Here is a 13381-nt window from a genome sequence, read left to right as displayed (position 1 = left end):
TCGTCAGACTAACGCCTTTTGTTGTTGTTGTCCTCATACTATGGCAACTAAAGCTTATGCCGGCCTCTTTCTTTCGCAGTCTCTCTTTATTCCAAAGAAGAAGAAATTGCAGATAGTCATGTTCAGGAAAATGGCCGTCCCGGTAAAAGTGTAGCTGCTGAGGGCGTTGCCAACAAGGGCGTGTCCATAGTACAGAAGATTCGTGCTAGTTTGGCTGCTGAGCAACGCAGCTTCTTCTTCTTGCTCTTAAAACATGGCACATACCCACATGGGGGATTGGCAGAGGTGTAGTGGCATAAACAAGGAAATGTCCACAGTAGGTTACGACAAAATATGAGCACCAAGTGTAATTAGCTAATGTAGTTACTTCTACACTTTCCAAAAGTCTGGCTACTTTTTGTAAATATTCATCCAATCCTTGACCAACCATTACAAGTTGAGGCTCCAAGCCCGCAGTTTTTTTCTGTTATTATTTGCTTTTTGTTATTTTTTCCCTCTACTGACAGAATTCGATCTCCGTTGCGTAGTTTATTGGTTTCACCCCGCGGACTACCAAACAATTACCCCGTTGCGCGTGGATGGACGGACGAAGTAGAAGAAGAAGAGACCGCCGAGTTACGGACGCCCTGTCTCCACACGGCGCTTTCAACGAGGCTTCTTCGCCGTCTGGCCTCTTCCGCATCACGCCTCGCAGACACGGTAAGACCTTCTCATCTCAGCGAAGAGTGACCTGCAGCCGATTAGGCTCTTGGCAGGCCACGTAATTTGACTTCAAATGTTCTACGCTGCCACGAACTGCGACAGGTTTCACCCCAAAAAGGGTGCTTTACAGAGGTCAATGTGAGTGGCCCCATAACCGCATAGAGGGTTCTACAACCCTTCTATGCGCTCTTCAAATACGAACCACAAGTTAGAGTGCCATGAGCGACAATACGGACGCATTTCATTGACGCAACCCACTGATCCCAACTTCCCTTCTCACTTCTATTTCGCATCCTCCATCCACTTTCCTGTGCTTGAGGTTGCCAATGAGAGGTTGTCTGATTAACCTTCCTGGCTTCCGTCTTGTCTGTCTCCATCCGTTTCTTGCAACACCTCAAAGCCACCTTTATTGTTGCAGTGCGCCCGTCAAAAAAAGCAGACACCGAAAAAAGACAGATCGAATTAAGTGGGTTTGCCAGAGACGCTGCAAGCGTGGAGCAGGGCGCCCCCTCCATGGTTGCCCTTCACCGTCCTCTGCCTTCGACTGGTCGCCGCTGTCAGCATGACCACGACGGGCGTGTTCGACGACACGGTGGCCATGATCATCGTGGCTGTCGGCGTGGTGCTGATGTTCGTGTTCATCTGGCTGCTGATGCGCAAATACAAGCAAGAACACTGCGCTTACGCCATGCAGGGCACTGCGTCGCACGTCCCCACGTTGCCGACGTCGGGCGAAGCGACGCCAGTCCGGCCTTTCGCTGATACTTATGACGTCGTCGGGTCCCCCGCTGCTGAGCCCGATGTTCTTCAGCGGCTACCGTCCTGGATCACCTCGCCAGCTAGCGAAGCCGGACAGGCAAGTTGAGGACACAGGGCTGCGTACAATCACGAAGAGCCTCACATTCTCGTGTCTTGTCGCAAGTACATTTCCAGCTCTTTGCTTTCTTCTTCGTTAGTAGCTTGAGGAAGGCGGCACATCAGTTGTCCTAGCAGTTTTTCTCGTGAACTCCGTAGTCGAAAACATGAGGGCGTCACCGTGATAAATCGGCAATGTAGAGCGGTGATCTGTACTGCAGGAACGCTGTCGAATGTGAGAATCCTCTCTGCCGTCGTGCGAGGAAAGCTATACAGGTAGGGCCACATGTGGGCAGGTGCATGGCACAAAGCAGTGGCAGCTGTGTCATTTCATCATTTTCATACTGAGGAGGTTGGGGGAATGGTAATGAATATGTGAGATTTTATTGTGCTTTCTTGCGCTTTAAAAGAGTTAGTTGTTGGGCTAGTTAGATTTTTGACAAATTATTCATAGTTTTAGCGCAACCAGGACAGGGACACAAAGAACAGAGACAAACACGAGCGCTAACTTGCAATTGATTTATTGAGGGAACCACGACGGCATATAAAACCAAGGCCGGCGCGGGCGCAGCCTAACAAGTCACTTGTAAACTGCCAAAGGAAAAAGTCATCGCACTAGACGTGGTAGAAAATTCACTTCAGCATTGTACAACTCAACTGAAGTGTCACTCAACACTTCAGTGACACTTCAGTTGCCTTGTACAATGCTGAAGTGAATTTCCTATCACTTCTAGTGCTATGACTTTTTCCTTTGGCACTTTCCAAGTGACTTGTAAGGCTGCGCCCGCGCAAGTTTTGGTTTTATATGCCGTCGTGGTTCCCTCAATAAATCAGTTGCAAGTTAGCGCTCGTGTTTGTCTCTGTTCTTTGTGTCCGTGTCCTGGATGCGATAAAAATATGTATAACAATTTCTTGCGCTGTCAATAGACTTTCCCAAATATATTCATTTCATTTTGTTAAAGAAAAGAGCAGTCGCATAAACCGCCTGAATAAAAAGGCTGCGTTTTCCTTCAGTTCTTTTCTATTCAATTCAACCTTCCCGCGAAAAAGCCGATCTAGGTGATAGCTGCGACGGTATACCGCTTGCGCCAATAATGAAGCGCAAACCAAGACAGGATAGCAGAGGACTAAAATTTTACGATTGCATTCTGCTTTTAATTGTCCGCCTTGCCACTTAATAGCCGCAATGTTATTTCTTTCCAAGCGCGCATCCATTTTTTGATGAAATGCGTGAACTGAGGAGACGCATGCAGTAAAACATTCATAACGTCATATAAGTGGCCACATTAGCGAATACCATCGGTTCAGCATATAGCACAAAAAACTTCACTGCATAAACGACGCTAAGTTATTGAAAATAATGATCGGACGAAGCTGCGCACTTATTTCCGATAAATATTGTGTGCTAATTTCCTACGACCAATAGAAACACATGCTCTCAAAGCCGAAATCTGGCCTTCCAGAAGCTTAATATGTGTTAACTTCTGTTTATTTTCTTACGGGGAAGTTGCTGCATACAAGTCCTAATCTTAAGCGTCTGCTAAAATGCACTGAAGGGAGACTTTCAGCCAACCTAAAGGCGCGAAAATAAATTAATACATTTATAAAAAAAAACTACCATTTTAGTCGCATTACTCGGTCCATAGGCTTATATCTCTCCGTCTCTTCTTATTGCCGATATGGCTTTATCTGCATCGCTAATAGCATTACAGTCCTTCCGTAAAGAGCATGTTCCAACGAAAAGTTATTTATGTTGCTTGAAACATGTCTCGTTGCTTTCTTCCTCGACTGGGTGCTACACCAAGACCCACAGGGTACAGATTACCGGCAGTTTATTTGCACCCAATTATTAGGAGAGGAGATTTTCATAATCCGTTCATTGTCATTCGCTTATTGTAACTCGCTTATAGGCTGACACTTTGTCACGCTAACCGGTTGGCTTTAAGCGTGATGTTCTGCTATTACAGCAAGCAGGAAAGACAGTATAAAAAGAAGGACCACATGCTGTCGAGCTTCAAATTCATGCCAAACGATCACCGATTCGCCCAACCATTTGTCCTGTTGGTTGGCTTGCTCTCACGTGGGTGCGTCTCCTGTTATCGCACTCCAGATTCCCCTGAGCGTCCAGCCACCGCCCCATGCAGAATTCCCGCCGGCTATCACGGCAGAAGAGAAACCAAAGCGTCGGGGCAGCAGCGGCAAGAAGCACAAGGAGTCGCCCGACACCGTTGCGGCCGATCTTCATAAGCAGCCCAGCAGCCGCGACCAGCCCAAGCCCAAGAGCAAAAAGTCGGACCACGGAAATCCTCATGGCATTGTTGCGGCAGCAAGTGAGTAAAGAACAAACTATTGGTCTTTCCTCTATCCCGTGCGACTTTCTCTATTCGCATTCGGGAGGTGCTGGGTTCGATCCCCAGTGCCGCCGAGTGCCCACCGGTTTTCTAATAAGTACAAGATTGCCCCCGGCCAGGTGCTCGGCTCTTCTGGGGTGAGATGGTTGGGAAAAGGCTCTTTCACCAAACTTCAACTGTCCCATGGGAGCTCCTGGTCTAAAGCTCCCATGGGTCATGGTCATGTGAGTCATGAAGATGCAGAGGGCATTATCGAAAGAGTACCGACTCTTTGGCCAACTAGCGTAACATCCTCTGCCCGGTGAGGTAATTTCAGTTAGAATATACTATGAGAAAAGCGAGGCTTGTCGGCCTTGAGGAAGGCTCTTCTACAGCTATCACAGTAAACATCTTTCACACTTCACACACTTCGCAGAGGGGCAGCGCCAGAGATGCCTGTGCAGCCCCTTCAACATAAAGTTGATAGGCTTGGATCAGGTGGCCAAATTTGATGCATAATGCAAATCACGGCCACCAATTGCATATTTTTTTTTTGTAGCAGGTGAAGTCACTAATTTTGTGTTGCCGATAGTCACTTGATGACAGCGTGGGATGACGGCGGCTAGGACTACGTGGTCGCTCCACATGGCACCACGCCCACGGTATATCAGTGGCTGCCAGCTTTTCGACGCCGTGAAGGCTGGAGGATATTTGTGATTTTTTTTCTCAGTGATATGGCAATTTCTCTTAGTTAAGCGGTGGTGATGCGTTCTCGTCAGCATTCTCATCTGTGCCTCTCCATCTCTGATATAACTGAGAGAAAGCGGCCAGTGAAGAGGCTGCAATGCAGCTGTGGGTTTGTCTTCTTGGCTTCTAGTTGCAGTAAAGTTCTTTAACGGATATCACCTTCTTGTAACGTGAGGAGCGTGGAGCAAGAATTCACGCTAGTCTTAAGCTGTCCGACAAATAAACTAGAGGCATAACTCCAATTATTGCATATCACCCGACACTTCTCTGAACAGGGCGAACAAATACCAGCGTGTAGGGTGAAGCTAGTGAGTATTCAGAACGCATAAGAAGACACGCGGGTGATAAGAAGGGAATCCTAGTATGAGTGTCGTTTTTTTTTGTCATCATTTCGCCTTTGTGTCCTCTTTCGCGCTCCACTGCATCTGTGCGTCCTATTCCTCGCTTTTAATATTCGCAGGGGGAGAATATTAATCCACCTTCAAGAGATCAAATAGCACAATGGCTGCCCGGGGGAAACAATGGGTCCACTTTCACGGGATAGCAAACTGGACGGTGGGTAGCCCCTGTCCTCACCATCCGCCACTCGACTGTTCGCCTAGTTCGGCGAGTTGTGCAGAGGCAGCCGGGCCTGCACCGAAAGCAGGCTGCCAACTCACGCATGCCCTGGTCTCCAATCGAATCCTCTACTCCGCGCCATATTGTCTCCTCACCCATGCCGAATGCAGCAAACTCTCATTCGCCCTCCACACCTTTTACAAGGCTGATCTTCATCTATCCGTGCACCTCCACCCGAAGGGTGCAAATCGGGTAGAAGGGAGTAAAGAGGCAGAAAGTAAAGTATGTAGTGGTTATAGGTGCTTGTAATCGCCGCTTCGGGCGCAGAAACCTAAACGGTGCTCAGCGAGCACCGTCAGCCTACCGGCAACAGCGCGAAAACACAGGAGCGGCAGATCTGCTGCCGGACAGCGCTAGAATGCGTAGCTTGAGCCCAGTAGGACATTCGAAGACTGAGAAACTAGGTTTCCGGTGAGAACTTCGTGCTTTTGGTACTTTTGTTTTGTTCCGTTTTCTTCTTAATGTAGTTTTTATTATACTTTTGATTTTTTATTTACCGCAAGACAAACAAGGCCTCCTTTTAACCAAGTCGTATAGACGTTCCTCAATGGTCGAGGAGTATCGCGCCGGACTCAAGACCCCAGGGGACCGCGGCTCGAGTCCCGGCTCTATCATTTTTCTTTCAGTGCAATTGATTTTTTTCTTCACAGCCACTACGTAATGGTAATGGAATGACGTCACGACCCTGCAGTGCAATGAGGAGCTGTGTCGTAACATCCCCACTGTTGTTGTATGTGAACGTTGTTGTAGTGTGTTTGGACTACCAGCGCGAGGTCATCTGGCTGTGACCTAACGACCAACACGAATAACTGCGGCTTCTCCTATAAATGGGACCTCTAATGCTATCGCTTAAAAACCCGATCGGACGGCACTCTAGAGACTGCCTTATTTGAATCGTGAATAAGTATGTCCACAAACTTTAAATGAGCTTTACCCGGAAATCGTTAAGCACTTCAAAATACGGCAGATTTTCTTGTACCCCCCTTTACACGCAGGTCCCGCCAAGCGGAAGACAAAGCGCAAGCAATGTAAATCGACCGCTTCACGTGTGACACTGCCTGGAACTACCTCCCCACCAGAACCGCAAGCAAAGACAGCCGCATCAGCAGCGCTTCAACCAGAGGGCGGCGCGGTAGCTACGCATGCGCAGCTTGCCTCTCCTTCCGGTGCGGAAGACCCACAAATGCAGGAGCTCCGAGCTGCCGTAGCCATTCGCCGGGCGTCGCGGGTGTCCCAGTTCGCCTTGAAACCCGAACGCCGTAAACCGAGCGTACACCAGGTATACAAGTTCCCCTCACCTCCAATCTTTTTAGACGCTATAAGATCATGGAGTTTCTTACTATTAACTAAAAGAAAAGCTGCCGGCGCTGCACATCAGCCCCAATGGACGCTCAAAGCATCACGGGCTGGTGAGCTGCTTAATGCGGGACAGTCGGATTTTTTAGGTAACACAGAGTGGATTTACTGAGATTTCTCTTTCCGTCCATGGCGCTCTTTGCGCGCAAACGACTTTGGCACAAACGTAGCGCGCAAAAGCCATAGTAGCGAAAACGCAACCGCACACGGCGACAATAAAAGTTTCTGTTTTCCAAAATGCCATTAAAAAACTTTTTTAAGTACTCAAGCAAAAACATTTTTAAAAACCATACTTCTTTTAAAAAGTGCGCCTTTTAAGCAAGAAATATTGGTTTATGTGCTGCGCAATACATGGCCAATAGGGGAGCAAGCCATCTCCTATTTTGGGCAAACTTTGTATTCACATGCTTTTCTGCTCGTTTGTAGCAATTTATAGACAGGATATTGAATGTTAGGGCATTCTTGATTATCGAACAACGTTTATTTTTGCAATATATTGTATGGACAAAAGTTGTGGTTCTGTAGTCTCTAGCTCTCCGCCCCATGATGCTAGAGCGCCCATGGTGGATAAGGGGGTGTCGAGGAAGCTCCATGCAAACTGCCATGGACGAGGCGCCAGCTTCTCTTCAGGTAATAGTTAGAAACTATATATGTATAGGATTGTCCTACGAGTAGGCGTGTGGTGAATAGTACTTTTTCCAAGCGAAACCTAATAGGAATAATGTAGCTAAAGACCGAGTCGAATAGGAATCGAATATTTCTGCTAATATTTGCTACTTGTGCAAAGATTCGTACTACAACGAGCAATCGTGCGAAACACTGAAGCACAGCGTTTGAGCTGTGGTACGATGCTATAACTTACGGAGTTAAACTATAGCTGTTAGAAGACGGAAAACTTAGCTCCCCAAAGGGTCGCAAACGAATCAGTATATTAACTCTATGACCATCAAGCTATAGATATAGAAATACTACCTTCTCCTATTGATGACTAAAGAGAACAAATTATTGCGACACCTCAGGCCACGAAACTGCTGACAGCTACGTATGAACAACGGCCTCCGAGATTGGCCATGAAGGCAGAATTTTCAGAACTTGTCTGAGCCCTGCCGCGTCGTCCAGGCTTAGAGGCTATGTACGAGCATTATGAACGCGGCTCACACGAAGTGACCACGTCGAAGCATTGGACCATTCATTCCGCGCATACTAAGTCGTCGAAGAAGAATACGGCTCGCCTTAATCGTACCTCAAGTTTTCAAAAAGTATTTGACAAATTGACAACATATTCAATTAAAATCATTTTTAGACATACACTACTTCATGCCTTCAATGTACGAATAACAGGATGTTCGATTCACAAACCAAAATTTTCTAATCTTCGCACACCCCGACTTGCGAGTCCTGTGCACTGTGGTTGTTGCCTCCGGACCCTTTGAAGGTTCGGCAACACCGCAGCCTCCGTGAATTAATCTTGGTGCTCTTCACTGATGGCATCTCAATGTCTCTAGCCTTCTGCTACTCGACAGTAGCTTTAGGGTTTGATTCCTGGACCCTGTGGTTGTGTTTTGGTGGTAGATAAACAAACATATCGATAGCCACGGGAGGCTACAATTGATCCGGAGCCTTCCACTGCAGCGCGCTTCATTGCCTATACGTGCTGCAACTGTAACATGTGAATTTGTAACCATCACGTCATAACTACCAGCTGCGTTTGCGCTAAAAACTTCTTGCTTGAGTGCAGGTTTGAGGAGTGCAACGTGAACTTGAGTTATATGCTACAACACATGTTGCAGGACGCTTCGCTGCTGACCCAAAAGACACACGTATGATCACGGCAGCGGCAGCGGCATTTTGATGGAGGCGAAACGCTGGATGCCCGCGTACTGTGCCATGTCAGTGCACGTCAAAGAACCTCAGGTGGACTAAATTATCCGAAGCACTCCACTACGGCGTCCCTCATAGCCAGAGTGGCTTTGGAGCGTTGAAACCTTTCTAAACCAAACCAAACAAAACGCAGTTTGCGGGTAGTACAGTTACCGTTGTTAACTATTTAGCCGTAGGAAGGGCTGATAGTGCGAGGTTTCTTTCGTCCTTGCTTGAATGTGCTATATTCAGGCTTCCACAGCTCCCCTCAACACTGCCTTCCCAGCTCCTACTTACACACCTTTTTCTTCAGAACGTTCTCATGGGATCCAGGTACGGAGGATATGGTGTGGTATGCTATGGTACGGTAGGGTACGGGACGGGACAGTATGGTATGGTATGGTATGGCATGGTGTGGTAAGGCATGGAATGGTGTGGTATGGTATGGTATGGTGTGGCATGGTGTGTTATGGTATGGTATGGCATGGTATGGTGTGGCATGGTGTGGCATGGTGTGGTATGGTGTGGTATGGTGTAGTATGGTGTGTAAAGCAGAAAGTTCCAATCTCCACGCGATATACAGAGAAATCTTTCTTGGTTCTACATTTGTCATTCTGAAGCTTGTATTTAATTGCTGCCACCTGGAGTTTCTTAACGTGAATTGACTATGCACAGGACACGGAAGTTGTTCTATTTTGCCTTTATCAAAAATACGACCACCATGGCCGATATTCGATCCCGCTCCTTGGCTCACCAGTTGGAGCGCGGTAGAACTATCCTTGTCCCATGTTCACTCCTAAGTGGCTGAGCGGGTTACACGTCTAGAGGTTCATGCTTTTTACCAAGCTTCACCGTTGCCTTCGCACATTTTCCACCCTAGCTGGACATCTTCTCGGCTGATCACTCGGCCGGCAACTCTGCCGAAACAGAGAAGCCGGAGACCAGCTCCAGGGAATCCCCGACGAAAATAACAGGCTTCGCCGCCTTGTCCGCAGTCGAAGCGCCAACTTTGGGCGCTGGTCCCTCGTCGCAGAGCAAGTCTCCCGACGACGAGGACTCAGTCGTGAAAGAGCTGCGGACGCTGCACTTGCGCCGGGCTTCGCGAGTGCCCCAGGCTTCTTCCTCAAAGGAATGTCAGAAGGTTGATGTCAGTAAGGTGAGTATTTTTCATCTCATTAGACAACATTATCATCGGGTGCCCATTCGTGTCCACTAAAAAAGGAAGGCCTCTCCGACCGATCTAAAACTGAACTCTGTCCTCTACCAGCTGCTGCCAGTCTATCCCAACAAACATTCGCATCTCTGACGCTACTCTCTGCCGCTCCAAGAGAAGGCAACTGTACCAGGGGCCGGCAGAAAGTTAATTGGACGGATGAGGTCGAGAAGTTTGCCGGCATACGGTGGGCGCAGCTGGCAAAGGACAAGGTTAATTGAAGAGAGATGGGAGAGTCCTTTGCCCTGCAGTGGGTGCAGTAAGGTTGGTGGTGATGGTGACGATTATGTTTACTCTTCTTCAGGATCCATTGTTACCGCAACGGACCATAGGTTATATGTTCTCCGCGCTTCATGCTTTGACCGCGCCCATTTCCTGCTCTTAATTTCAGTTCATTTGTTCTTAACACGCCTTTTTTCCGCAACCCACTCGGCTCTTTTCTCGTTTTTTAGCGTTAGATCTATCAGTTTCCTTTTCACTGCTCTTTTTATAGTTGTAAGTTGGCACCTGGTGAGACAGGTGCCAACTTCTTCGTTTTTAAACAGAAATATGACGGTCAATGCAAAAGAAGTTACCGTCTGAACGCTTCTTTTTTCACGGCAGATTGCGCCAATCACCTAAACTGCTGCACAGCCTTCTCACTTTACCAGTAATTTACTGTGGCCGCGTCCCTATTCTTATCCGCTATCTAAACAGGCACAACCACTCACGTACAACCTCCCCTCACTGCGAGTCAGTTCCAGAACTGTTTGTTCAACCCGTTGTTCTGGTCGTTGTTTCAAACAAGAATCCTTTATTTTTTTCTAAAGCCATATCCACCGTGAACTTCATCTCCCAAACCCCTAACTCAACCTTTTTCCCTGTGCCCTCTTCCAATGAATGTCCTTATTTATTATTTTTATGATAGCTACCCTTTCAGGTTCCTATGTTATACTTGCTAAGAGGAGAACAATCGCTGCGTCAACTAGTGTCCCTGGATGACACAGAATTCCCAGCCGTCACTGAAATAAGCTGGCACCAATTATCGGCCTCTCCAGATCGAGCCGTGTTGGTTCTTGGTAGAAGGATGGATCCTCTGTGTAATGTCTCATTATTCATGTGTTTAAAATAAGCCTAGCAGTAGACACTTTCTGTGGGGAAGAGGAATGTGATATAGCCAGCACTGTCTGATGGCCCTGATTTTAACGTGACAGCGTTAAGGAGCTCATGTAGCAGAAAAGCCGGTGTCGGCGTCGGCGGCGTTGGCGGTGAGCGAAAAATCCTCCTCCTCCTCGCAATGTACGCCATTGCCCCAACAGATAGCGTGGCTCCTTCGCTCACTCTAACCCCCTCTCCCCTGCGACGCGGCTCTTGTGAGCACTTCCCCTCGTTTCTCTCCCACTTCCCCCATACCCCCACAGCGCAGCGACTTCCGAAGCCCTCCACTACGGCACCTCTTTCTTCCTTTCTTCTTTCACTCCCTCCTTTATCCCTTCCCTTACACCGCGGTTCAGGTGTCCGCCGGTATATGAAACAGATACTGCGCCATTTCCTTTCCCCAAAAACCAATTATTATTATTATCCCCTCAGAAGAGAGAGAAATGCACGCGCTGTGCCCCCCTTTCCACTGCCAACAAGAATCACAACTCGCGCGACGGCAGCGCCTCCCGCTCGTCTCGTTCGAGCGCAGTGGGGCCTTGCGGGCACGCAGGAATCACGCGGTGAGCGGCGAACAACGCAGCGCACATCCAAAGCGCGTTCACCACGAAGCTTGCGGCTTGCTGCCCGTTCGTTCGGCGCGGAAGCTATGCTGGCGTTCGTGGCATCGGGTTTGTCAAGAACGATGTACCGACGAACTACGACTGCAACTTGAGTTCCGCGAGTTTCGGCAAGGCGGCCGGCAGCGCTTCAACGTGGTTTGCCGCTCCGCGCGTCCGTTTCACCGCACGTAGCAGAGCGATTTAACGGGCAATGCGTCGCGCCGAGCTGGCGATGGCGTTCTGTGGACTCCCTCGCAGTGCTGCAACACGCTGTCACGTTCCACTCTTAAAGGCGAAGCTAAAGCGTCCTCCAATATTTTTTTAGCTCCTATCACAGTCGTTCAGCAGTTCTCGAAGATCTATGGGTGTTTCTTATTATAGCATAAGTAAGGGTGAAGTATGTTTGGCACAATACCATTGCGGAACTCTCGCCCACGTCATCGTGCACTTCGTACAATTTTCGTCGTCTGGCAATGCCAACGAAGAGGGCGCACTCACACAGTTATGTTACTACTGCTTATATGTGCTATCAGCTTCGAATGCATTTGCTAGAACGAAGTCAACCCAACTAATTTCACTCGCCCTCTGCGCGCAGGTGCCAGACATGCTCGACATCTTCTCAGCGGAACACTCGACATTGTAAACAATGTGCGGACATCCGACGGGGCCGAAGCATTCCTATGCCAAGCCTCCTGTTCAAATCCTGAACCATTAGCCCATTGATCGCCAGCTGCCGTGACGACGCAGCAGAGTATGCACATGCTGCGGCCAGTGGTATACCTACATCTGATATGTGGCTGGACATGCACTTTCTGTACTGACCCACCTAGCATTTTTTTGTTTAATTTTAGCCAGAGTTTGCGCTCGAGTATCGTTTCGAGTCAGCACCGGTAGGCTCGATAGACGAGCAATATGCTTCACGTCTTCCATCAGCCTACGCGCTACAAGCCTTGAACAATTTCCTGCCGCCTTAACATGTTAACTGCTTTCCAATGAGCGCAGGGATCACTGATGAATGCCGTCGTTAGTTATTGTTTTTATTGTGAAAAGTAATGGTTTTTTATCTCTCTAGCTTCATTCTTCGCAGCTAAGGTTATAGACTGCGAAAGAGTAGCGTGCTTCTTCTGCAAGTGTAGTGTATGTGAGTCTTTGTGAGACTTTTGACAAATATTACGCGTTCGCTGCTGCGTGTAGAGCTTGAGTACGTTACAGTGGTTTTTGTTTCCTGCACAGGCCTTGTTAACAATCCTGATAAAGCTCCTTCACTTGATGTTTTTTAGCTCTAGCCCATTCTCCCCGGCAGGTTTCTGAGTGTTTTTCTCCACATGGACTAGGTGCCAATGGTAGTTCAGCGTTTAACTCAATTTGCTCTACAGCGCATTTCGTAGGTGCTTCTCCAGCAGAAAGCTGGTCATTGAGAGGTACAAATAAACTCATCGCTGCCCTTGTTATAAACAGAAGGGCTAGAAACTTGCGCCGCGAGCACCGCCTGTTAGCATCGATGCTAACTGCTCTTAAAAGCAATATCGTCATGAAGTCCAACATTATTTTGTTATGTTTAGTTTTCCCGCCCGCGGTTTATTGGTGTAGCACTGTTGAAAATTTGAACGTTCGCTAACTTTTCAGTGCGCTGGATGAAATTTCTCACTTGGCCCAAGTTTCCTGCAGAAAGGAGAGAAACCTTGGCGGCACTGCACCATCAAAAATGTCGCCACAAGCCCCCTTGCACCTCACTGTTCAACGAAGCTTCGGTCCTATAAAAGCACAAAGATAAATTTACAAGGGAATTGAAGAAAGCATATCTCATCCATATGAACCGCGAAACATGAGTCAGCACCCCATCTGTTGTTATCCATACGCGTGAAGTCTCATATCTTGATGAATCTGAATGATTTCAGCGTCGCGTTTTATCTACGCACACGCTCATCTGGTTCCAGGACCATTCGGTATATTCATGTGCG

The 13381-nt window shown here is 48.1% G+C and overlaps 1 protein-coding gene across 1 annotated transcript; it reads left to right on the top strand.

Annotated features, from left to right (window-relative positions):
* The first annotated feature begins 608 nt into the window (after positions 1-608).
* Positions 609-13251, top strand: LOC144101679 (uncharacterized). Its single transcript, XM_077634813.1, has 6 exons — positions 609-699; positions 1121-1558; positions 3668-3887; positions 6248-6531; positions 9349-9624; positions 12016-13251. Exons 2-6 carry the CDS (start codon positions 1265-1267, stop codon positions 12061-12063), a joined length of 1122 nt encoding a protein of 373 aa, XP_077490939.1. The 5' UTR covers positions 609-699; positions 1121-1264; the 3' UTR covers positions 12064-13251.
* The last annotated feature ends 130 nt before the right edge of the window (positions 13252-13381 follow it).

This window comes from Amblyomma americanum, chromosome 8 (assembly GCF_052857255.1).
Source record: "Amblyomma americanum isolate KBUSLIRL-KWMA chromosome 8, ASM5285725v1, whole genome shotgun sequence".
NCBI lineage: Eukaryota > Metazoa > Arthropoda > Arachnida > Ixodida > Ixodidae > Amblyomma > Amblyomma americanum.
The sequence above is the reverse complement of the archived record's forward strand: the minus strand, read 5'-3'. Positions and strand labels throughout refer to the sequence as shown.